Below are 27,077 nucleotides of genomic sequence, written 5' to 3' on the forward strand. Positions count from 1 at the left end.
AAAGTCAGCAGCTAGAGTATTTGTAACTGCCAACTTATAATTTTTTGGTGGGGGGGTGGCCAAACTCCTCTTTAAAGTGATAGTAATCCCTCCTTCAGCGGCTGATTTAATCAATTATGGAGTATGCAGCTCCTTGAACTTTTATTCCTTATTTGGGCTGGCACCATGACCACTGCATAAGGTTTCCTGTTTCAGGGTTGCTCCTTTGTCTAGCAGCATCCTGTGGAGCCACCCTTACATGCAGGAACTAGAGGTGTTTTGCATCAATAGAAACAGGCAGTCTTGTAGCATAGGAGGGACAAGGCGCTCCCTGCTCCTCCCTCCTCCTCCCCCTCCCTTATTTAAGCCAACAGACTAACTCCAGGCTGCATTTCATCCTGTGAAAACAGGAAGCTCAGGGTAGCAGCACTGAAAGAACAAGAGCCAGCACTGAAAGTTGTAAACTTCAAGTGCTGGGGTAAATATTGTAACAGTTAGTTTACTGGGGCATGTTTATTTTATTGTGCTCAATGTGTTAGGCTAAAAGCACTGAGTGAAAGTAATTCTACTTTAAAGGATAGGTTTAACTTTCATCACATGTTACGGGTTACACCCATAATTTGTGTGTAAAGTGTAACATGCTCCAAACCTGCCCCCTTGCACCCTTAATCCCCCCTCCTGGTGACAGTGAGTGGAGGGATCTTCTCCCTGCACCCGATCAGTGTTAATTTCATCAACAAAAACATTTTTTGTCAAAGTTTTCATCAGCTGCATTTTTACAGTGATGAAAATGAAATGAAAAGTACAGCACATTTGTGTCCACTGACGAAAATCAAATCTGTTTTCGTTAACAAACTAAAACGACAAAAATGTGAGGCATGGACGTTTACCCTTGTGAACTAAATTCAGTTTTCACAGAGCTCCGCCTGCTTCTGCTCCCAGCAAGCAAAGGAGTTGCCAAAGACCAGAGCAGTCCAGCCAGGCCTCCCAAATCCCGAAGAGTCAGTTCCACTCCCGACTCACAAGACCGGACTCACGAGACGACCACCAGGCACCCACGTCCAGAGCAGACAGCAGAGCAGACTGCGAGTGTGTAGTGCATTACAGTTACAGCAGGCCTGAGGCCTTCCCTCAGACCACTGTCCTTCCAGTGCACTCTGTGTGCTTTACAGACCTCCTCTCACCATTGGCAGTGGCATCCAGGGCACTGGGCTTCACAAGCTCTACAAGCCATCCCTCAGACCACCATCCAGCACTGTGCAGCATTATAATGGCTAAATCTGTGTCTGTGCAGTTTGTTCAAACCATAAATAACATAGCTCCCAACTGTCCCTGATTTCGAAGGACTGTCCCTGATCTATCACTCTTTTCCCCTCATTTGTCCCTCATTCTGGTCTGATTTATATAGTTGTATATAAAATGCACTATTTATCGTTCAAAAAGTGTTTCCCAGTGCTAAACCTTTCATCCAATTTCTAAATTGCTGCATGTGTAAATTTTTAAAGCCAATGTAAAAGGAATAGTAGTAGTAAAAAAATACCCTTGTGGATTTAATTAACCTTTTTTTTTGGTTAATTCTCCTTTAAGGGGGTGTGGCAAGGGGCATGTCCTATGCTTACATACATTTGCTAGTAGGTGTCCCTCATTCCCATCTCAAAATGTTGGGAGGTATGTAAATAATAATATGATATCAGGTGCTTTATTTTACTCCAGGAGTGTATAATGAGTTTTGAAATTCCAAATAAATGCTTAAATAATGTGTTTATTTAACTAAAAACATTTGATTTTAGTCGACTAAAATGTACTGGAGGTTTAGTCTACTAAATACTAGACATGTGCGATTAGTTTCGTACGAATTTCCCTAAATTCGTATGTTAGGGAGGATCCGAAATACGAATTGCCATGCGTCCGAATTTTGTATGAAATACAAACTTTTGTTTACGAATCCCCAGGAGGAAGTCAGTACAGCACAGGGATGGTGGGAGCCCCTCATCTAACGAAAATTCGTATTTCGGATAGGAAATTCTTCAACGGAATTTCGTATTTCGGATAAAAACCAAACTTCCATCAGCATCGACTGTCAAATTGAGGTATATTTTTGCCTTTAAATTAATCGTAAAGAACGTTCGTACAAGTTAACGAACCTAACGACCGTACGAAGTACGAATGAATTTTAATGCGAACCGTAACGGAACAGAACAAAACAAATTTATTGACGGCACCCATGTCTACTAAATAGCACTAAAACAAAATACACTTGCAGAAGACTAAAATGGGACTAAAACTAAAAGTCCTTTTAGTCCTAAGACTTAGCCCTTATACACACGGTCAGACATTCTGACGGAAAATGTCCGATCGGACCGTGTTGTCGGATAATCCTACTGTGTGTGGGCTCCATTGGACTGTTTCTGTCAGAATATCCGACAGACAAAGTTTTAGAGCTGGGCTTTAAACTTTCCGACAACATGATCCGATCGGACTTTGTCCGATTGTGTGTAGAGAATTCCGATCGGACAAAGTGCCACGCATGCTCAGATCAAATTCCTAGACCAAAGCTATTGGCTACTAGCCTGAACGTAGTCCTGTCGTAACGAAATAACGTCATCACGTTACATACGATCGGATTTTCCCACAACTTTGTCCGACCGTGTGTATGCAACACAAGTTTCGGACAAAATCCGACAGATTTTGTTGTCGGAATGTCTGACCGTGTGTACAAGGGCTATGACTAAAACTAAATTTGCTGCCAAAATGAACACTGCACCCGCTGTCACATTTTAAAAAGTAGCACTGCTTTGTGGGCACAGCAATCTGTGAGTGAGAGAACTGCGAGTACAGTCAACCATTGCAGCCAACGGCTTGTAGTTCTCAATGAACTGCGAGGGTGCTGGTGAGCCCATTCATAGTTCATTCACAAGCCCTGCAGCTTGTAAACACTCAGCTTGTATTGGAGGTACGGGCTGAAAGTTGTAGGACTTGTCTGCAGGAAGCGGACATTGCACCCCTAAGCCACAGAAAAAAAAAAAATGCACTGAAAAAAATATGTACATTTATTATTTTTTCCCAAAAGGTGAACTTAGCCTTAAAGTTCTCAAGCACTGTATTACAAGCAGCTACAACAGCTGCAAAGGGTCACAACACTGCAATGATTGCTTTCTAAAAGAAGATTCTGCTGCCAAGATCATCAGGTAATACAACAAAAGTGCTATCTTAATGGTATTGGAAGACTGTATCATATATGCTCTCTACTTTAATATTTAACTGTATGGCTGATTGTACAGCACTATGGGTTTCATATCAAAACACTGACTCAAGTTTCATAGCTAGAAAGCAATTTACCAAAAGTGGACACGGTCTATCAAACTGGGGGTGGAATTTAGGTAGATAAATAAAATAATAAATGCATTCTTTTTTACATTTTTAAACAAGACATCACCTATTATTATTTCATAGCAATTGAAATGGCTAAAAGAAGCAAACAAAGACATGCAGCTCTAATCCTACTAAGCAAATCTATACCTTTTCTGCAGTGCTTTATACCACCAAATATATAAAAAAAAATGGAATTATAAAAAGAAAAACAAGCCAGCATATTTTACACTTAATTAAAAAAAAAAAAAAAAAAAAAAAAAATCTAATACAACTTTAACAAAGTAATATATTCATGCAAGTGCAATTAACATAATAGTTTGGCATATATGGAAACCAAGGTATACAATGTTAAATAAAATTAAATAAAAATCAAACAAAAAAGTGCAGTTGCAAAACAGAAAATATTAATATAATTAAATTCATGCTCTGTAAATGTGAGAGTGCTGCAGATTCAAAGCATTTCTACCATTAGCGATACCTTCACATTCAGAAGCCTCTGTGCTCAGCTCCTCATGGTTTGATAGCAAGCGGTTGAACTTTGGCTTGCTGTCAGAGCCAGCCTGTGTTGCCTTTTCAGATACGTTGGAGCGAAAGCTCTGAGAACGAGACACTGAAATTTGAAATTGCTTATACACCTCTTCATCACTGTCTGAAGATGTGGTTAGTTCGTCATCATCCCCATAACTGCTCACTAGGAGAGATAAAATATTTGGTCTACAGGTTTCTGCTAAACCAAAAACACAAAATGGCTCATGGGTTCTGCAGTCTATGGGAGTCCAACTACTGTGTACCTCTCTCCATGATCCTCTATGCTCCCAAGTACAGCCAGCTATATATCATGGAAGACAAGGCAACTACTACATACATCACTCCACGCAGAGCCAGCTTTAGACCTTGGGGGGGCCTTAGACCTTGTTGGTTTATGTTCTCAATGACAGTCACACATTTTTACAATGCACGACAGAATGGCATTCTGAAGTCACGTATGTCCACATACACACACAGTCATAGTGCTCTATGTGTGGTTTGCTTAATCTGGCAATTCTTTTTTGAAAAATGATACAACATACCAGTCCAGGGTTTTACAGATGATGGCTGGCAACTTATTATTTCCCAAGATATATTTAATAAAAGAAAATATGTTTTTTTATTATACATTTTATATTATTTTTTTATTATTTTTATCATTTTTATATCGTTTTATATAATTTTGGTATAGAGGGGGCCCTTACAATTGCCCCTTATATATCCCTGACCCCCTGGTCTAGTCAGCTATACATCATATGAGACAATAAAACTACTACTTCTCCCTGTAAAACTTTATAAAACTCTATAATGCAATTGTGTATTATGGAGAAATCAACTTGGATACCATATGCTGCAGAGCCCTGTTGGACCATTCAATTGTAATCGTTAAATACACTTCTTGTTCATGCAAGCTACAAAAGCATCCTCAGAGAGCTAATGAAAAATGCCCAAAAAGATACATCAGTTATACACACTGGGGAACTAAAACGTTATCTTTTGGCTTCTTCTTTTTCTTGAGGATCCTGTATGAAGAATATTTTTCCAAAATACCATCTCCTACCATGCCATTGAGTCCTAGTCATCCTGCTGTATTTTAACAAATAGATGCAAAATCCTGCAAGAGAAGTTACAATCCCATGTAAGAGTTGTAACAAGTGGGTAGCAATTTATTCTAATGCGGAGGTTTGCACCTATGTTTGTTTAAAGATTTAGAAAATGGGTGGGGTAACCAGCTTCTATCAAAAACTAAAATATTGTCCTGCGCAGATGGCCCGTTTAATAGGATTACAGTATTTTATGCTTCTTTGTAAGATAACTGTACTTTTAATATGGTCATCCTTTCAACTTTTTCTGCAACTTTTTGAGGAAAAATACACTGTAATGAATTAAAAAAAGAACAAAACACAATATATAACCCAATTTCTTTGTAAAATATGAAAGATGATGTTACACTGAGTAAATAGATACCTAACATGTCATGCTTTAAAATTGCTTGTGGAATGTCACCAAACTACGGTACTTAAAATTTTCCATAGGCGACGCTTTAAAATGTTCTGCAGGTTACCAGTTTAGAGTCACAGAGAGCTAGTGCTGAAATTATTGCTCTCACTCTGACGTTCGGGCCGATAGCCCACATGTGTGATTTGAATATGGTTTACATATGTAGGTGTGACCTATGTATGTGTTCACCACTGCACGCGAGGACAGGGGCGGTTTATTTTTTAAATTTTGTTACTATTTTATTTTAAAAAATGTTTACACTGTCCCTTTAAAAAAAAATTGTGAGCACTTTTATTGCTATCACAAGGAATGTAAAAATAAGCAATGACAGGTCCTCTTTATGGAGAGATCTGGGGTCAATAAGACCCCAAATCTCTCATCTACAATGTAAAAGCATTAGATAAAAAATAAACATTGATCTAATGCCTTGAAAAAAAAATAGCCTTCTTTAAATTGGGCCGGACGTGACATCATGATGTCACACTGGTCCTCCTAGGCTATAAAGATGAGCTGAGGCCATCTTACCTCTGCTCCTCTCTGTTACCAGCAGCCACAACTGCCGGATTGGTTTTTGGGCTTCCTGATCCGCCAGGTGGGAGTGGGGGTAACCTCTCCCGTCACTTCTATATTTGATCCAGTGGTGAATCCCCTGCTCGGACCACTTTTATCGGTTGAGAATTGCTGGCTGAAAGAAACAATACTTCTTTTTATGCACCTCCTTACCAGGCCATAATAAAAAGATGTCCTCGGTAGGAGGTGGAATACAGTAGCAATATGCCATAACCCCGGTATTCCATCCCCTACCGAGGACATCTTTTTATTATGGCCCGGTAAGGAGGTGCTTAAAAAGATTACTCAGTAAATCTACATATATAAAATGAGGATGCCCCTAAAAACTGACCCAGTGCTTCAAATGTAAAGGTAGCTGTGTATGGCCTCAGCCAGCGCTGCTCCGGCCACATCCCTTGATATGTGGGCACTTGGTCACAGTGGTCAGGGGACGTGGCCAGAGCAGCACTGGCTGAGGCCATACACAGCTACCTTTACATTTGAAGCACTGGGTCAGTTTTTAGGGGCATCTACATTTTATATATGTCTATACTCCTAAATGAGTGCCCTGATGTCTACTCCCACATTCTGGACACCGGAAGGGACCGGAAGACCCCTCCCTGAACAATAGATGCCCTCCAGCAACAATAGCCCAACCAGCAACAATAGCCTGCCACGCAAAAATATATGCCATCCAGAAACAATAGATCCCCCAGCAGCCCTCAACAATAGACCCCTCCCTCAACAGTAGATCCCTTTCAGCAACAATTGACAACCCCCCCAGCAACAATAGATTCCCCAACAACAATAGACCTTATCAGCAACATTAGACTGCTATGCAAAAATAGATTCCCTCCAGGAACAATAGATCCCTCAGCAGCCAGCATCAATAGACCCTTCAGCACACCCCAGCACCCCATGCCATTAACTACATTCAGTGCTGTAGGTGCTGGAACCTCGTTCCTCTGCATTCCCACAAAAAAAAGCCCTCGTTCTAAGGAAGTAGGAACCCTTGTTACATGGCAAGCTCTAACAGGTAGGTCTTGTACATTATAGTCATTAACAAGTCAGTCTCACTCCCACAGTGCAGTCTCTAACTTGGCAATGTAACAGGAAAGCCTCTGTCAAGCTATTTTTTTAATAGGTCTCTTATATCTCCCTCACTCTCTTATTCTAATCCCATTGATACTCACCTGTGAATTCTCTTTCCCAAGAATCCCCCAGTATGATTAGCACATGTGTCCACCCAAACTAATGGCCACCCATGATTCTTCACTCATGGTCCCCCTCAAAGTACGATTTCCCTACCCCTTACTGTTATTTATTATTCTCATGTTTTATCATGAAAGCACCATTTTAATTTATTACATCATGTTCACTATTATTTTTCTAATTTACTTTATCATTCACATTTTCTACACAGAAATCACACAACTTTGATCATTTGGTATATGCAACATTCTACACTTGATCATCTTATGCACCAGTGCAAATATCTTTAATGCCTCTACAATTTTTATTTTATTTTTTTTGCACATAATTTGTTCTCATTTCTGAAACTGAACAAGTAAACACATATTTGCTATATAATTGTACAGAACAGTATAGTTATACAGCATACTTCATCATCTCAGCTCCAAAAAGAAGCAGAAAAACAGTGATGCGTCTAAATTATTTCTGTTCAGATGCTGACATTCTCTGTGGTTTCATTAAAAGACTTGGAGGACGTTCAAAGCTTTTTATCCCATTAAAAAATAAACATTGAAGAAAAAAAAAAACGTAAAACACAGGCCTCCACAGAATGCCCATTTTATGCTCTTGAATACAAAAAAAGGACACTTTAGGAAAATGCATAGAGCAAGGTGACCTTTCAGTCGATCCATATTGTATTTGAAGTGCAGCTTACCAAGAAAATAGCTTCAGGAAAGCACTACAAGATGAATATAAAGGTTGCACGTTTAGACCATTAATTATACAAGTAACTGTGTAAAAAATACATTATTTATTAGTAAAAAAAAAATGGATTTTGAAACAATTTAAACCAACATAAAATACATGTTATTTGTGAAATAAGCATATATTATACTGTATCGTTATTTTTCAACACCCATAGAATTGCAGCATAAGCCAAATTTTGTATTTTTTTTTTTTTTTATAGAGTAGGGAAGAGATAGAACCTCTGGGAGGGTTTTTTTGTTGTTTGTGCCCCTGTTCCGGAAACTGCCCATAGGACAAGTGAAAGAGGGAACAGAACAAAGAGTAAATCTCTCTAAGTAGGATGCATGTTTGTCTTCTAAAGCTTCCTACTAAAGTGCAGGGGCATTATAACCTGTTTTGGGTATTCAATATTCAATTGCTGTTTTTGTCTCCGATTTCCCCTGGTCACTTTTGTCCTGGATGTACAGTCCAATGAGATTGCCAAGTAAACATCCAAGAGACCAAAGTCTTTAATGATAGAATTAGATCGTAGTAGAAAAAAAAAAAACACATCCCTGGGAACAGCGGCCCCCCACCCCTTCCACCACCACCAAGGTGATCTAAGGTCCCGGGACTGACATAGCGGGTCCTGCCAGGTAGAGGGGAGGGAGCAGGGCAGACACACATCTGGGTTTGACGTCACTTGTAGGTCCATCTCTCAGTGTCCCCGGCTAGCATGCCTGGGAAAGAATGTATTTAAATGTGATCTGCATTTCATTACATTCAGTGGAGTACAGGCCCAGATAGCAAGCATTTATGCTGCAAGTTTGAAAATGACTTGCCAAGCTATTGCTAGACTTGCCAGGTTTCACAGGTTTGTTGCACAATTGCAACAAGTCTGCATTGGATGACTCCAGATCAACTTTTTTGCAAACATTCTGCAAGTCTGCTGCAAGTTCTGGTTCAGTTATGTTGTGCAATAGTCATCCCACCACAGGGGGCACTGTGGCTGAATTTCCATGCTATAGACTTGCAAAGCTCTTGCTGTAGGCTCACCACTGCAACTTTGCTCTTGCTAGAGACTTGCCACACAAATTCCCTACAAATTGGAAAAGTATCAACTAGAACTTGTACTTCAAGTGCTCTGCAAGTGTACCAGTGAAAATATGCAGTAAGTTAACAGAATTACAATTCAACATTGCCACAAATGTGTGGCAAGTTATCCTTGCTCTCTGGGGGGAAAGAGAAAACCTGCCACCAAAATATCATTACATAGACGTCTACGCGATGAAAAAAAAAAAGTAAAAAAAAAAAAAAAGTTACACCCAAGCACAAATAAAGGGAGCCTGTCAATGCATTTTGGTGACAAAACAGACTCCCCTTTACCAAAGATACAAAACAATTGCAAATATAAAAATTAAATAAATATAAAAATAAATATGCAAATAAAAAATATGTAAATGTTACAGATTATATACTCATTTGCATAACATATTTTCAAGAACTGACAATTTTTATAGATTTTTTTCAAGAAAAAAGGAATTTCCAACATAAGGTACAGGACAATACACTTTGTAGTGGTGAAAGTACTTCTGGGATAACATCAACAGACATTTTGGTCAGTGGCATAGTTCAATGCTAAGGTGCACAGCTTACAACCATTGGCGGTATGTATATTTTGCTAGTTACTCAGATAGTACAACAATTTCTTGCCTGTGTAAAGGTGCGTAAACAAAACGAAGAGGAGGAAGATATAATGAAAAGGTTGAGGAGATTCAGATAAGAGAGAGGGAAGAAAGCTGGAAAGGAGGTAGTGAAGTAGAGAGAAGAAGAGAGGACAAACACCTGCCCCCAGAGCCCGGCACCACCCGAAGGGCACCAGTCGTAAGTACCGGTAGCCTCTGAAAAAATCGAGGGCTACAGAGCATTAGGTTTTGGAGTCTCCAATAGGACCCAAGGCTCCCATACTCGGTTGTGTTTATCAAGAGTGTCATTTAGAGAGGCCGTCAGGTACTTCTTTTCACATCTCTGATCCTGGAGTGCAACTCGAATAGTGAGGAAGGTACCCTCTTCTTCCATCTCAGGGCCACCAAACACCATGCTGCAGTTAGCATGTGTGCCAAGAGTTTTTTGGATGGTTTAGAGAAAGAGGTGGGTGGGAGGCCCAGAAGGAAAGTTTTCAGATCGAAGGGCACTCCTGTACCAAAGATGGATTGAAGCAGGGAGTGCACCATCTGCCAATAGGGAGTGAGTAGAGGGCAAGTCCAATAGACATGAAATAAAGTCCTCCATCCTTACGACATTGCCAACATCGAGGGTCGGCCGAGCGGTATATGGAGTGGAGCAGCTCTGGGGTCTGGTACCAATGAAATAGAATCTTATATAGATTCTCTTTATAGAGCGTACATATGGAGCTCTTAGAGGCCTGCAACCATATGAGTTGCCACGTGTTCAGGGGTATGTCCACACCCAGGGCCTGCTACCACTTGCTCATATGGGCATGTCGTGGTCCAGCTGGTGAGAGATCCATGGTCAGGAGCGGATAGGTGCATGAGATCATACCTTTAGGGGACAAGCCCTTTAAACATAGTTTTTCAAATTCAGTTAGGGGGGAGAATTGAAGATTCCTTACCAAAGATTGCGCATAGTGCCATATTTGCAAGTAGCTAAAAAAAGCATGTCTGGGAATATTAAAGGCGTCTTGGAGATCTTGGGAGGATTTTAGGGATCTGGGTCTGGGGTCTACCAATTGACCGTAGCAGAATAGGGCTTTATCCATGCAGAAGTGAGACATCTGTGATGTCAAGCTATCTGGAATATTGGGTGTGAATAAGAATGAAATGACTGGGGAGGAAGTAGTGGTGAGCGGGTATGTCGATTTTGCGCGCCGTCACAGCGTGCGCAAAAGCGCCATTGGCCCTAGTAGCTGTATGCCACCCGACACTACATCCGAGCTCCATAACATGGAATTCAGATGAACGGGGGCTAACCACAATTTCTCGGTTTGTGTCCATCGGTTATAGGCATGGAGAGTGCACCAAGAGGCTACAGGGCGTAACTAGGCAGCTTAATAATACTTGGCTATGTTAGGGAATGCAAGGCCGCCTTGATTGCGGGGCGTGTACAGGACCGATCTAGCGACCCGGTGTCTCTTATAGTTCCAGAAAAAATGTATCAAGTCGCCCTGGAGCCTCTTAAAGTGCAAGGATGGGATGGGGATGGGCAACGTCTCAAAAAGATATAAAAGTTTAGGTAGGATTGTCATCTTTCAGGTTGCAAGGTGGCCGAAAAGGGACAATTTTAGAGATTTCTACTTGGTCAGGGAGGTCCTAATGGAGGTGTTTAGTTGGGGGATGTTGGCTTTATAAAGAGTGTCGTATGTGGGTGTGAGGTGGACCCCGAGGTATTTGAAGAAAGAGCTCTTCCACGTGTAGTTAAATGTTTGCGAAAGGGCCGATAATGTTTGGTGGGGTACTAAGGGGGAGGGATTCAGTTTTTGAATTATTGATTTTATATCCTGAGAGGGCACTATACCGATTTAGCTCTACATGTAGATTCGAGAGATAGACATGGGGTTGCGTGAGAGTGAGGAGGACATCGTCCAAAAATAAGGAAATCTTAAAATCTCTGATACGGACTGGAATTTCGTGGATGTTTGGATTCTTTCTGATATGGGCTGCCAGGGGGCCATAGGGCATACAGAAGGGGGGAGAGTGGACAGCCTTGTTGAGTCCCGTTGGAAATCTGGAAAGTAGAGGAAGAGGCGAATTGGGTGCGAACCAGGGCCAAGGGGGATGAGTATAGGTAGATGATGGCTCAGAGGAGGGGGCCCTCAATGCCAACCCGATGAAGGGTTGCAAACAGGAAGGGCCAGCTCAGCCTATCAAAGGCTTTTTCCGCATCCAGACTGAGTAGTAATGCCTCTAATCTGGTCCTGTTTGCAACCTGCATAAGATCAATGACCCTCCGAGTGTTATACCCAGCCTATAGAAGGGGAATAAATCCCACATGATCCTTGTGGATTAGCCACGGCACAGGGGTGGACTGACCATTCGGCCAGTCGGGCACTGCCAGGGACAGTATGTAAAAATTTGTGTTTTTTTTATATCTGTCTCTGAAATGTCCCTTACCGACATCCTTTTGGTCTAAAAATCCTGATATTATAGTTGCCCCACCTCTCCAGTACCTTCTAAGCCAATATAAACATGTCTGTGTATACTGTGTGTATGTTTGTGTATACTGTGTGGCCCCATAATCTCTGATTGCCTGGGCACCCCATAATCTCCTATTGCCCGGGGGCCCCATGACTTGTCAGTCCGCCCCTGCGATGGCATGAAGTTGTTTAATCTATTTGCTAATAGTTTCATGAAAATTCTGTATTGAGGAGTGAGATCGGTCTATAATTGGATGGAAGGGTGTGATCTTTTCCCAGTTTGGGGATCAGCGTAAGGAAGGAATTTTGCATATCCCTGGGGATAGGTGTGTAGGAAAGAAATGAGTTAAACAGGGTTGTTATGTGAGGAAGCAGGTGCGGTAGGAAGGTTTTGTAGTAGTGGTATGGTAGGCCATCAGGTCCGGGGGCTTCGTTATTCGGCAAGGATTTAATTGTGTCAGTTACTTCCTCTTCTGTAATAGAGGAGTTGAGACTGGTTAGGGCTGAAGAAGATAGCTTAGGCAGATCACAGTCCGCCAGATAAGAATGATGTCCTGAGATAGATCAGGGGGTGGGGGGTTGTGTGGAACACTCGGGTCATTATACAGAGTCGAATAATAGTTATGAAAAAGCTGGGCAATTTTAGCGGGATGAGATTGAAGGGCGCCATTTGCATCTTTAAGGTGGGTGGGTGAGGAGGTTGCCACCCACTCGTGAAGTGTATAAAATATTTTAATCATATTTATGACTTGTATATACACCTCTTGACTTCTATCATTATATTTTTTTATTTGCATATTTTTATATTTATTATTTTTAATATATTTATGGCTTTTATATTTGTATTTGGTTTGTAGACTTGATGATGAGGGAGTCTGTTTGACCCCTGAAATGTGCTGGATTGTTTTCTACTATGAAAAATGCTATTGTTAAAGTTTGGACTCTTGGAAGTTTGTTTACCACTCTCATTGAACTATACTGTATATATGTGAATTCTCAGCTCAGGTTCCCCCCCCCCCCCCCGTAGTATGGACTTCCTGTCTTTCCCTGCCCAGTTGCACAGTTGCATGGAATGAGTTACATGTTCTTAGGAGGATTGACTTCAGAGTCTATTAAACAGAGGTACTGATTGGCTAAATAAACCCCCCATGGTCATTTGGCACCATATTTTCTGTTTATTCCAGGTTCTCTATTTACTCTTAATTACAGTGTGAGGACTGAATTTTTGTGATGTGTCATAAATTTGGTCTAACTGGACAGATTTGTTGTATGGTTTTGCTTGTTTTGTTCTCTCATATTTGGCTTTATCTAATTGTTTTTTGCTATCATGACTATGTTGATTCTATTATGTATACATTCATTTGGTTTTTATTTCAGCACAAGTACCAATATCTTCAATAAAGGCGCATAAGGTCCTGAGAAAGCAATTGCTTTCCTTGAAACGTGTAGACAATGTTTTCTCGTACATTCTTCCAACGCCTGTAATTTATGTTTTTGAATTAATTTTTTTGCAGATGTATGAAGTTTTAGGACAATGGTTGTCCTATCATGTTTAATAAAGACCAGTTGTTAATATCACTTTTTATGTAAGCATTTTCCTGGTGGTATATCTAAAGTCCTATTATTTTGTTTTTTGTAACTGCAGCTTGTGAACAGTGACGTTACCCATAGGCTCCGTGGCCCAGCCCTTTTCAGCTCCCTTCCTCTCCCCTGCAGCAGCAGCTCACTGACAAAGGAAGCTGGAGCTGCAGGATCACGTGACTCGACCAAAGCAAATTAAAAAGAGGTAAGTACACAGATCTTTTTTTATACAGGTTAGGCAGGATAGGTAGGAGGAAGGGGAGGGAACAGTTTTAGAAATTGTTACAGTTAGGGCTCTTTCACACATAATTTCCATTTTTGACGGACTCCACTTGCTCAGCAGGGATTGCTCCGTTGATCCCCGCTGAGCCGCCGTATGACAGGTCCATTCCTGCCCACTGTGGAGAGATGGACCTGGCAGATCTCCGCAATGGCGAATCGGATAAAAATGGATCCGCCTGTCCATTTTAATCTGATCCGCCGGACGAATGGAAAATAAGGGTTTCGTCCATCTGAATTTAGCAGATCGGAGCGGATCGGATGTCAGCGGACATGTCACTGCTGACATACGTTGCTCCATAGAGCTACATGGAGCATCCGTTCAGGTCCGCCTAAGAAACTGACAGGCGGACCTAAACGGTCCGCATGTGTGAAAGGGGCCTTAGGGTTTTCTTTCACTTTACCACTTAAAGACCAGGCCTCTTTTTCAGACTTCGTGTTTACAAGTTAAAAGCTATTTTTTGCTAGAAAATTACTTAGAACCCCCAAACATTAAATTTAGCCCATTTTTTTTTGTATAATGTGAAAGATAATGTTACGCTGAGTAAATTGATACCCAACATGTCACACTTCAAAATTGCGCCCGCTCGTGGAATGGCGACAAACTTTTATCCTTAAAAATATCCATAGGCGACATTTAAAATGTTTTACTGGTTGCATGTTTAGAGTTACAGAGGAGGTCCAGGGCTAGAATTATTGCTCTTGCTCTATCAATTGTGGTGATACCTCACGTGTGGTTTGAACACCGTTTTCATATGCGGGCGCTACTCACATATGCGTTCACTTCCGCATGCTTGCTCGGCAGGACAGGCACGTTTAAAAAAACATTTTTTTATTATTTACTTTACCTTTCATTTTTTATTTTTACATGGCTTTAAAAAATTGTGTCGCTATTATTCCTGTTACAAGAAATTTAATCATCCCTTGTAATAGAAAAAAGCATACCAGGACCTCTTAAATATGAGATCTGGGGTCAAAAAGACCTCAAATCTCATATTTGGACTTAAATGCAAAATAAATAAATAAATAAATTTTGTCATTTTGAAAAAATTACATTAAAAAAAATGTGCCTTAAAGAAGTATGGGGGGAGTGATGTTTTGACGTCGCTTCCGACCTGTTATGGTAAGGAGATGGGTGGGGCCATCTTCCCCTCACTCGTCTCCATACCTACCAAGAAGACAGACATGATTGCCTCCGCCGCTGCTGGCAGCTCCGGTAAGCGGCGGGAGGGGGGGTTCCTCTCCCGCCACCGATAAAAGTGATCTTGCAGCGAATCCGCTGCAGAGACCACTTTTATCTTGTAGCTGACCGCCGGCCGAACACGGGAATACCGCGGTTATGGCTAGCTGCTGCCATAACGATATCCGTAACAAAGTAGGGACATACATATCGGCGTGCAGTGGTCGGCAAGTAGTTAAAGTGGGGTTCCACCCTAAAGTGGAACTTCCGCTCATCGGGACCCTCCCCCCCGGTGTCACAATTGGCACCTTTCAGGGGGGAGGGGGTGCACTTCCGGGCATAGACTCCCACGGGAGTCTATGCCTGTTCCTGTCCCTGCGCACTGTCTGCTGGGGCACACACGGGTCCCAGAGACAGCGCGGACCATTCCTATTGCGCTGCGCGACTCACGCATGCGCAGTAGGGAACCGGGAAGTGAAGCCGCAATGCTTCACTTCCTGATTCCCTCACCTAGAATGGCCGCGGCAGCAGCCGAGAGCCGAGCGATCGATCGGCCTCGGCTGCCGACATCACTGGACCCCGGGACAGGTGAGTGTCCATTTATTAAAAGTCAGCAGCTGCAGTATTTGTAGCTGCTGGCTTTTAATATTTTTTTTCACAGTGAAATCCCTCTTTAAGGCATGTATCAGTCGATGGGAGGTATTCTTACAAGAAATTCTCAAACTGGGTCTATCAAATAAATAAATATTCACATGTCAGTAAATTATTTTTTTTCAAAGAGGGTGAAAGAAAAGTATCAGCGGTTGGAGGGTTTTCTTCTATTAGATCTATTGATAAAAGAAACATTCACATGTCACTATTGCAAAATCTTGTTATTATTTGAATAATAAAAAAAAAACTCTTTCCACAAATAAAAAAACCCTCATGTGAGTGGAAGCCAAGGCATCCTAGATCACATGATCTCTGGCAGTCATGAGGATTGCAGGTATTTCATCTCATCTGGGACTGCAGAGATTCTGTTGTCAGTCTGATAGACAGTGATACAGCCATAGGCGTTCGTTTGGGCACATCCTAATCCCTATGTGCGGTCCCGATTCCCCCTACCCCCCCCCCCCCTTGGTACCCCTGCACCGCAGTACTGCTAGCTTTCCTCCTCTACCACCGGATGCTGCTTGGGATGTTTCAGGATGGAGAGTTGCGCAAGAGTCTAGTAAATATGTAATTTACTGGCCCCTTCCTTTTAAAAACAAACACAATGAACACACCCACTCATTGTGTTCATTCATAACTGAAGCATAGTAAAAATGTTTGCTATGTTTTGGTTTGTGAATGAACAGGAAGCCACTCAGCAAAGAGCACTTCCCATTCATTCCCTGCCCTGTGCAGCTGAGGCTGCAGAGAAAGGGATGGATGTTTGAGCTTTGGGGTGCACACCCTAATGCAATAGGCTGTGCACACCTATGGATACAGCCTTTCCCCAGCCCTGGCTCAAAAATTCTCTATAGACTGCATGCATGTGGCCAGGGCCAGGACAAGGGGTGGGCAGGATGGGCGACTGCCCTGGGCACTATAGTATCATGTGAAGGGGGGGGGGCACCACTAAGAAATTAGGGGGAGGGAATTTGTGTTGAGAAGGGAAATTTGGGGAGCGGCAAGAATTGTTCTAGGCGGGCAAATTTGCTAAGAGTGGTGATTTGGGGGATTTGTGTGGGGGGGGGGGGGGGGGGGGGGATTTGTGCTAAAGTGGGGGATTTGTGCGTTAAAAGTAATATGGTATAGGGGAAATATTTTTGGGGGGTATTTGTGCTAGGAGGGGAAATTTGTGGATATGTGCTAGGATAAGCGATTGGGGGAGAGGAATTTCTGTTGGAAGGGGTAGATTTGGAGGGGGGTGAGAGAATTTGTGATTAGAGGGAAAATTTGAGAGGTAGAGGATTTGTGCTAGGAGGGGGACATTTTTTGGGGGGGGGGTTGTGCTGGGGGGCATATGCGGAGAGAGATGATTTGAGCTGGGGGGAAAGGATTTGTGCTGGGAGGGGGACATTTTTTTGGGGGGGGTTGTGCTGGGGGGCATATGCAGAGAGAGATGAGGGGGATTTGTGCTGGGATGGGGTTTATTTTTTTTTTGGAGGGAGGGGATTTTTGTTGACACATAATGCTCAATCATCTTGGGGGTGTGCAATTTGGCATGTTCACCCTGGACTCTAGTTGACCTTTTCCAGGCACTGCATGCGGCATTTCTGTTTGTACCTGCATCCGCCGTACATGCGTACAGGCAGTCTATGGAAGTGGTTGCAGATGCAGCGGCTGAACAAACACAAACGCATGTCACAATTAGCTTGTAACAGGACAGAATAGTCCGTAAAAACACATTACCAATAAAATAGCAACGGATGGCTGTGTACTACAACTATTAGTAAAACGATCAGGGTAAACAGTCATTTAACGTCACTATGAAAGCTTTTTATCTTACTGGGCTGAAAATAATCTTGACTCAAGAAAAACAAGGTCCAAACATTAAGATCAATTAGTAGAAAAAAAAAAGAAAAAGCCGCATTAAAAGGCTCCCATTTGAAAGCTCTACTTGTGCTCTGTAATCAGAGCTAATTAAATGGAGAGTCTATTCTTTCTGTTACATCACCCTTGGCAACCTCGCGAGCAGTGAGTGTTCAGGACTGTCACCATGGAAACAAAAAGCATTTGGCTTAACTTTCCTTTCGAAGCGATTTATCTTACAAGCTGTCATCATACATAAAAAAAAGAAAGCCGGTGAACAAGAAAAGGTACTTAGACATAACGTTCTAAGAATCTACAGAAATCAGTGTCTGATGATAAAACAAATAAAACCAGACATAATTAATACTGCCTTTTAATTAGGTAACTACAACTTGTGTTCCACAATTTATATGTATAGCTTGTAGCTGTAAATTAGAAACAATTGTGGCTCTTTGAGTTTTCTATTAAGGCAGACCTATATACACAATTTCTAAATTGTATGTACGCTCAAACAACAAACATCTTAAGGCCTTATTTACACCTGTGCTGCCCTCTGAAGATTGATTCACCACCTCATCCTCCTGTTTTCGTGGTTTTGGTCAAGTGGGTTCAACCCTTTTACATTTGGTGGACCTGCCCTAAAGTCAAGCGCTTCTGGATATGGGTCCATTCATTTGTTTATTCTGCCACCATGGTCAATATAATTAAAGATGACCGGATAGTGCTGGTAAATGAACCAGTTGAAAATATTCCGAGACACACGCAAACTTTGATTTATTTTGGTCATGTGATGTAATTGCTAACTTAATTTTCCAAATTTTCTAAAAGTTTTTTTTTTCCACAGACAAGACTACAAGCAAAAACTCTAACAGAATATATAATAAATACCACACTTAAATTCCCAGAAACCAGCAAGTCATTGAATAAGATTTCTTATTTTCTTTTGCTATACATTACATTCGCTAATACTTATCCCTTGTACACACGGTCGGAGATTCTGACGGAATGTGTCCGATCGGACCGTTTTGACGGATATTCTGACTGTGTGTGGTCTACATCGGACTGTTTCCGTCGGAGTATCCGACGGACCAAGTTTTCCAACTTGTTGGTAAAATTTTCTGACAAAATGCTCTGATCGGACATACTCCGATCATGTGTAGAGAATTCCGATCGGACAAAGTGCCACGCATGCTCAGATCAAATTCCTACACCAAAGCTATTGGCTACTAGCGTGAACGAAGTCCCGTCGTAACGAAATAACGCCATCACGTCGGATTTTCTAACAACTTTGTCCGACCGTGTGTATGCAACAGTTTCGGACAAAATCCGACGGACAATATCCGACGGATTTGGTTGTCGGAATCTCCGACCATGTGTACAAGGGCATACTCTTGTAAAACCAAGTTTGAAAACAAACATATTTAGGTAAATCAAGGTGACACGATGTGCTTTGAATCTGCAGCAAACAAACATTTTAGAGATAGTTATTTGGAAAAAATGTGTTATGTGGCTACATCACCCAGAACATCAATTTTGTACAATAGAAAAATGGACAACTTAGGTAAAGTTAAACAAAGTTGAATGGGAACACAAATGATTATCTTACCTCTGGAACTCTTGCCATTAACGGTTCCTAAAGAGCTAAAAGATGTTGTTTCAAGATCCTTTATAAGAGCGGTTATTTCTCTATTTACATACTCTTCATTATCTTCTGGAATTGTCGAAAGTGTTTCTAAAAAACTGCCGTCCTCGTGGTTTTTTACTGGAGAACGCCGTTTTTCAGGTCGATGTGGTGTGCTATTCCTCGATTCTGCTAGCTGTACACTTACTTGACTCCTCTGGGCTAAGCTAGAGCTTTCCTCCTCATCATCAGTTGATGTCCATGATTCTGCGTCCGAAGTATGAACAAGAGCTGGCTTTCCATACGATAGCTCTTCGTCTTCTGATAATTCATCCAAGTTCTGCTCATGATCACCATTATACTCTGAGCCTTGGTCTCTATTCACTCTGGACTCTGGACGATTTAAATTTGTTTGAGAGCTAGATTCTGGGCCTCCGGTTAGATGAACAGCTTCACACATGCGAGAAATCCAGGATGAGACAGGCTGGAAGAAATTCTGGCTGGCCATATCTTTCACCATGACCAGAATTGGTTCATCGAGAACTCACCAGGCTTTTAATTTTGCAGGCGTGTCAAAAGTTTAAGTCTGTGAGCTACAGAACAAGCATTATGGAAATTAAGCTTCTTTTCATCTCATGATAAAAGGACATATGAAATAGTCAAACTATTAAAAAAAAATGTAACAAACCATAATGTGCATGAGTTAATTTAAATATAAAAAAAATATTGTACTGTTTATTAAAATCATAAACTCTTTCAACCTAACACCTTGGTCCCTTAGAAGCCATTTTTTTTTAAATATTTTAAAGTAAACCTATTACTAATCTTTGCCATTGTAATAAATGAGACTTAAAATTACACTACTTCAGAACATACAACCACAAAACCAAAATATAAGGTTTAATAACACAAAACGATTATATACAGTAGAATATTATCACATAAAACACCTAATTAAAATGTTTGGTACATATACTCTAGATGCTCATCTAAAGATGTTGGGTGACAGACACCATTAACTAATATCTTTAGATGTGGACCTATCCGTACCAAGTATTTTTAATTAAGTGTTTTATGTGACGATATATGTAATCCTTTTGTATAAATACATTTTACATTTTTATATTTTGGTTTTATGTTTGTGCATTCTGAAATACTGTAAATTAAAGTCCCATTCAATGATGCACAATGGTATAAATGTCGAATATGGCAGTACTCCAGCCAACAATGCGTTGTAGTTGCCCCTTTATCCTAACTAAAGCATGGACTACTGTCCATCTCAGCAATTCAAACTGAGCATATGATGAAAAAATATGCAGGGGGAAGAGTTTACTTCAGTGAAAACTGCATGACAACATTATTAGTTTATCCAGACATAAAGGCTTTTGTATAAAGTTATTGACTTTTTCCGTAAAAGTGAAGCTTGGCTTTGTCTGTAGAACATACCTCTTGGTCCTTTAAAATTCTGTTGAACTTTCCATTTAAATCAACTAAATGCATTCCAGGTGCATGAAAACAAAAGTTGTGCAAAGTCTTGTTTTGTTTAAAAAGCAGCCACAGCTTGAGTAGAAATGTCTGCCCTCTGCCAGCATGCTGTAGAGAAGTAAGCAATGGTCTTCCTGTAGAGGTCCAAAGTTCCCCGCTAATTCAAAGCTAGAACTTTCCAAGTCAGGAGGCAGCATACACTTTACTGACTGGAGATCATCAGACCTCTGCAAAAAAGACAGCTGCTTCCATAAAGAGAGTAAGGATCCTTCTTTAAAGCAGTGGGTCTCAACCTCAGTTCTCAAGTACCCCCTACGGACCATGAATTTCCCTTAGATAAAATAGCTCTTATTAATACCATGTCATTGATATTTATTTAAAGCAGCTGTGAAAAGTAAAAGAAAACCTGAAAACATAGCCCATTGGAGGACTGAGGTTGAGAACTACTGCTCTAGAGAATGCTGGCAGTGGACAGGCTTTTCTAGCAACAGACGAAAAACAAGCTGTGGACTGCCGCACTCTTCAGAAGACCACTTTCTTTTATTGGAAAATCACATCACAGCTCAACAAACACAGCGAACAAGGAAAGCTATGAATAAGCACTACAGCTAGTGCGAAATATCAGCAATTTTTCCTTGTTCGCTGTGTTTGTTGAGCTGTGATGTGATTTTCCAATAAAAGAAAGTGGTCTTTTAAAGAGTGTGGCAGTCCAGAGCTTGTTATTCGTCTGTTGCTAGTGGTAATAGCCAGCACCTGTGGCTTCCCATCCAAAGAGACAGTTTACAGCCTGCATGTGTGCTCCTGGAGCGGTGAGATCCCTTCTCCTTTATATTACAATTTCTGGACAGGCTTTTCTACTCAGGCTGTGGCTGCATTCTAAATAAAACAAAACTGTCCGAATTTGCACATGTTTGTTTTGATGTGCCTGAAATGTATTTAGCTCGCTGGTATAAACTGTAAGTTCAATTGGGCTTTATGGAGATGGGCAACCAGGAATAGGCTGAAGCTTACATTTTACAGGAAAAGTTAAGATCTCCATATAAATGCATTTAGCTGCCCGTATATTCAGATCTACTTTTGTGTGCAGTAGATTATGCCTCTGCTTCTAAGCAATATTCACATTAAGGAAACTTTTCTTTTATTCAAGTTTTTTTTAAGTACATTATATTGACAAAAGTATTGGGACGCCTGCCTTTACACGCACATAAACTTTAATGGCATCCCAGTCTTAGCCTGTAGAGTTCAATATTGAGTTGGCAGCTATAACAGCATTAACTCTTCTGGGAAGGCTGTCCACAAGGTATAGAAGTGTGTATATGGGAATGTTTGACCATTCTTCCAGAAGCGCATTTGTGAGGTCAGGCACTGATGTTGGACAAGAAGGCTTGGCTTGCAGTCTCCTCTCTAATTCATCCCAAAAGTGTTCTATCGGATTGAGGTGCATGCCAGTTAAGTTCCTCAACCCCAAATTTACTCATCTATGTCTTTATGGACCTTGCTTTGTGCACTGGTCCAAATCCTTTGGTGGAGGGGGGATTATGATGTGGTGTTGTTTTTCAGGGGTTGGGTTTTTCTACTTAGTTCCAGTGAAGGGAACTCTTAAGCATACCAAGACATTTTGGACAATTGCATGCGCTCCCAAATATTTGTGAGAACAGTTTGGGGATGGCCCCTTCCTGTTCCAACATGACATCACCAGTGCACAAAGCAAGGTCCATAAAGACATAGATGAGTAAGTTTGGGGTGCAGGAACTTGACTGGCCTACACAGAGTCCTGACCTCAACCTGATAGAACACCTTTAGGATGAATTAGAGCGGAGACTGTGAGCCAGGGCTTCTCATTCAACATCAGTGCCTGACCTCACAAATAAGCTTCTAGAAGAATGGTCAAACCCTCCCATATACACCCTCCTATACCTTGTGGACAGCTTTCCCAGTAGAGTTGAAGCGGTTATAGCTGCAAAGGTTGGACCAACGCAATATTGAACCCTACGGACTAAGACTGGGATGCCATTATAGTTCCTGTGCATGTAAAAGCAGGTGTCCCAATACTTTTGACAATATAGTGTACAACTGTAGCCAAAACTTTTATCTATTTAATCTTTAAGATTGGTTAGAGTAGGAGAGAATAAGACCCCTCTTATATTTCATTGCTGCCCCCAATGGGGAGATCAAAACCTTGCTATTTTTTTCTTGAGGACCAGTAAGTGAAGGAGAACTTAACATTTTACAAATGTCACTGGAAAATAATAAAAATAGAAGGGAAATATCTTCCAATGGGAACAATTATTACAGTGACATCTATCAAAGGTGACAGGTTACACTCATTTTAATAAGGAGTTATATACCGTACAGAATTTCGGCATGGCCTCTGGAGAGGCAGCATAGAGAAATGTCCTTTATGGGGTCACAAACAGAAATAAACACCTGACATAAGTTCTAAAGCCGCGTACACACGGGCGGATTGTATGGCCTACTTAGTCCGTCATACAATCCGACGGACAGTCCGTCATACTTTCGAATGAACGGACTTGACCACACACGGATGCACAAACAGTCCGTCGAAAGCTTGCGCGATGACGTGTACAGCACGTACGACGGGACTAGAAATAGGAAGTCCAATACACAGCAATGCAACCTTTCGCCGTGTAAATCCTTTCTGAGCATGCGCCCTTCTTAGTCCGTCGAACTAGCCTACTGACGAGCGGATTGTCCGCTGAAACCAAAGTATGACGGACAGTATTTCAGAAATTCCGAAATACTTAGTACGCCAGACTGCACGCTGAAAAAGTCAGCTGAAGCCCACACACGAGCGGACTGTCCGCTGAAATATGTTTCGACGGACTAAGTAGGCCATACAGTCCGCCCGTGTGTACGCGGCTTAAGACTTGCAATTTTAATGGCTCATACCTCAAAATAACATCTTCAATAAAGTTAATATGTTCATAATAGTTCTTTAACAAAAGATAGCATCAATGTTAGGTCATACATACCCTCTAAACCTAGCTGATGATAGGTCAAGGAATTTTACTAGTGTAATGCCCTGTACACACGATCGGACATTCCGAAAACAAAATCCATGGATGTTGGCTCAAACTTGTCTTGCATACACCCGGTCACGCAAAGTTGGTCAGAAATTGCGAACATCAAGAACGTGGTGACGTACAACACGTACGACAAGCTGAGAAAAATGAAGTTCAATAGCCAGTGCGGCTCTTCTGCTTGATTCCGAACATGCGTGGAACTTTGTGCGTCGGAATTGTGTACACACACGATTGGAATTTCCGACAACGGATTTTGTTGTCGGAAAATTTGAGATCCAGATCTCAAATTTTGTGCGATGGAAATTCCGATCGAAAATGTCTGATGGAGCCTACACATGGTCGGAATTTCCAACAAAAAGCTCCCATTGAACATTTTCCGTCAGAAAATCCGACCGTGTGTACGGGGCGTAACATGCCAGGCTAAGGCAGTTTAGTGGCAGTTTTAAGGAAATGAAAAGAATATATATAGACTCACTGTCTCTGAAGACATTTAAGTTATAAGGAAATATTCAGATGCAAAGGACATCAAGTAAGGAAGACGCAATAGAGACATCAAGAGTCCCAGAATTTGGAAAGAAACTAAATACAAGTGACATACATGTTAGTAACATTAGGATTCAGACAGAAGCAAAGAATTCTCACACACCAAAGTTTGCTGTTAGATACAAACACATCTACAGAAGATACATCACAGACGAATGGGAAAGAAGGAAGCCAGACAAGCACTGACAAGGTTTTTATTTGGTAGAATATAAAATGACATAGATATTTACTACCATGTTACTATGAGTGTTTATATAGACTATCAGGTCATTTAAATGTCTAACCAAACTCATGAATAGCTCTACTAATTTTGGATTTCTGACACCAGTATAGTACATTTCGTGGAAGATACTATTCTGTGCAAAAATTTTATTACAGGACTGTGACTTCTCTTAAGATTATAGTAAATATGATATATAAAAGTATACATAGTAAAGACTCGAATCCAGATTTTCTCAACCTTTTCACCACAGAGGAACCCTTGAAAGAACTTTCCAGTGTCAGGGAACCCCTGCTAAAAATGACTATATCTACATCTCATGATACATAAGTGCAATGATCAGTGGAGAAGAATGTTCCTTACACTTGTGGTAATTGGAAAGAATTCCCCCTTACAGATCGCTAAAAAGATCAATGGCGCCAGTTGGAAGTTATCTGAGAGGCAGAAATTGCTCATTGCTCAAGGAACCTCTAGCAACCTCTGAAGGAACCCCAAGGGTTCCATGGAACCTTCGTTGAGAAACCCTTTAATCCAAAAATAGAGGCAGTTCCCCAGTTTCTTTCTGTCTGCGGCCCGACAACTTATTCTGCTTTTTTGGAAAACCGCCATTACTCCCCCGTTGTCTCTTTGGGTCTCCCCAGTGAACGACATCATGAGAATGGAGGAGATGTTGGCCCTCGACCATAATACCTATAATAATAATAAAGTTCTGAGGCCTGTTTGGCTACGCTTCTCTTCATCTAATACTCTAGCTGACATGCTCCTCGCCCCCTTCGAGCTCAGCTCAACCTTCGCCATGATCTCCTCCCAAATGTATGATGATGGTCCTCAATAGTCAAGTTGCCGACTTTCCACCCCAGGCTCTCCCAGTAGACTCCTTCCCTCCAACCCCCTCCTCCCCTCCTTCTCTCCCAATCTTTTTTATTCCTATCCTTTTTCCTTTCTTTCTCTACCCTGATTACTCATTGCTTGATATAATATGTATTTATGGATGTTTATGAAGATTTTATGCGCAAGCACCGCTGTAGGCGATAACCATTTGGCCCGCTCACTGCCGCTTTACTTTGTTGTATCAATCGTATCTCCGTCATGCTGTTTATACTACCAATAAAAACACATTTGCAACCTTAAAAATAGAGGCAGTTCAGTATCTGCTAATAAGATTTGAAACCACAACTTTGGGCTATTTTTTTATTTATTTTTTAACCCAGGTTCACACTACTGCAATCACAGACATGGCATGTGATACGCACCGGCACCTGCGGTGCCAATCACATGCGATGTCTGTGAGATGCGAGTTCAGCCATAAAGTTGTATGGCTGAACTCGCATTAGATTCGCAGGAAAAAAAGTAGAGGGACCTTTTTCCTTGCACTAAAATTGGATCGCATTGGGTGTTCTCACCTATGCCATCTGATTCCTGTGTGAGTTCACAGTTCACACTGCAATCTGTGTACTGATCTGGGGATGTCATTAACAGCGGGAGAGATGTGATGCGGGGAGTAGCGCTGTAATCGCTCTGGTTCCCACATCACATCAGTGTGAACCTAAGCTTAAGGTCCCCTAGCAGCTAAAAAAAATGCAGCCCTGACTATAATAATCACATCCTCTCTGATGATGTCGCTTGCAGTAATTCTTTTTCACCACAAGATGTCCCCAGTCCTCCAGCTTCATTTATTATGGAAGACTGAGGATATGCTGTGAGGGCAGTTTGTCATGAAGCTGCCCCCCGAAGGGGTGTTACCATTGTGCCTTACACTCACAGTGTAATATAGAGAGAGACTGATGTCCCCAGAAGGGCATATGCAAAATAGAACATTTTGCATATGCCCATGCTCTGTACTTGTGTTTACGATAGCGCTGCCATGTACACAAGTACAGTAGTGCACAGCCATTCATGTCAATGACAGGCTGTATGCTGCACCTAGTGGTCTGGGCAGGGGAAATACACTGGCCATTACACTGAACAGGCTCAGCTGGTCCTTAATGCTCCATTTGCAAAATATAAGAGAGAAGCGCCGGCAACTCCAAAGTCTTTGATGCAAAAATGTATTGGCTACGTTTGAGCATTAAAAAGCAAATAGCAAATTCCCTATAGGCTGACATAGGCTGTCATTCTGCGGAACTTTTGTGGAACAGTTAAACTATGTGATGGTATGTCTTGGAAAATGACATCTGCTTGGCCTTCAACCTAAAGCTTATCCCGAAACGCGTTAGTTGTTTGCTTTTTAATGCTCAAATGTAGCAAATACATTTTTGCATCAAGGACTTTGGAGTTGCCAGCTCTTCTCTCTTATAAATATTGTATTTAGTGTAAGAAGACACATTGAACCTTTGCACTTGTGCTGCAGACTGCACACTAGGATTGGATTGCTTCTGTTGAGAGTGCTGCACCTATCATCGCTCCATTTGCAAAAAAAAACAAAAAACAGTTTTTTGGGGTTTAATGGTCCTGTTTCAGCTATCAGAAGTGAATGGGGGTGTCTGTTTGACTCTGCAGTCTGTGTAGTCTGATCTCTCTGCTATTCAGGCCTATTTCACAGCAAATCTGGTAGCATGGGCTGAGGAAAACTGCTATACTTGTTTGGGTACTCACTAGGTTGCTACCCTGTTTCCCTGAAAATAAGACCT

General features: G+C 41.4%; 1 protein-coding gene across 4 annotated transcripts in view; it reads right to left on the bottom strand.

The window, feature by feature from the left end:
• Positions 1-27,077, bottom strand: part of SYT16 (synaptotagmin 16) — a 189,629-nt gene that overhangs the window by 60,745 nt on the left and 101,807 nt on the right. Inside the window, exons 3-4 of one of the 4 annotated variants that reach the window (XM_077464369.1) lie at positions 19,141-19,748; positions 3,830-4,042 (exon numbers count right to left, since the gene is read on the bottom strand). The exons of 1 other annotated variant lie outside the window; for it this stretch is intronic. In XM_077464369.1, coding sequence (XP_077320495.1) covers positions 3,830-4,042; positions 19,141-19,675 — 748 coding nt within the window. In that variant the 5' untranslated portion in view covers positions 19,676-19,748. The remainder of the gene's footprint in view (positions 1-3,829; positions 4,043-19,140; positions 19,749-27,077) is intronic. 2 more of the 4 variants (XM_077464371.1, XM_077464370.1) reach the window with 2 other exon arrangements.

The sequence above is a fragment of the Lithobates pipiens genome, unplaced genomic scaffold (assembly GCF_037356315.1).
Source record: "Lithobates pipiens isolate NorthernLeopardFrog02 unplaced genomic scaffold, aLitPip1_a1.2 Scaffold_30, whole genome shotgun sequence".
Lineage (NCBI taxonomy): Eukaryota > Metazoa > Chordata > Amphibia > Anura > Ranidae > Lithobates > Lithobates pipiens.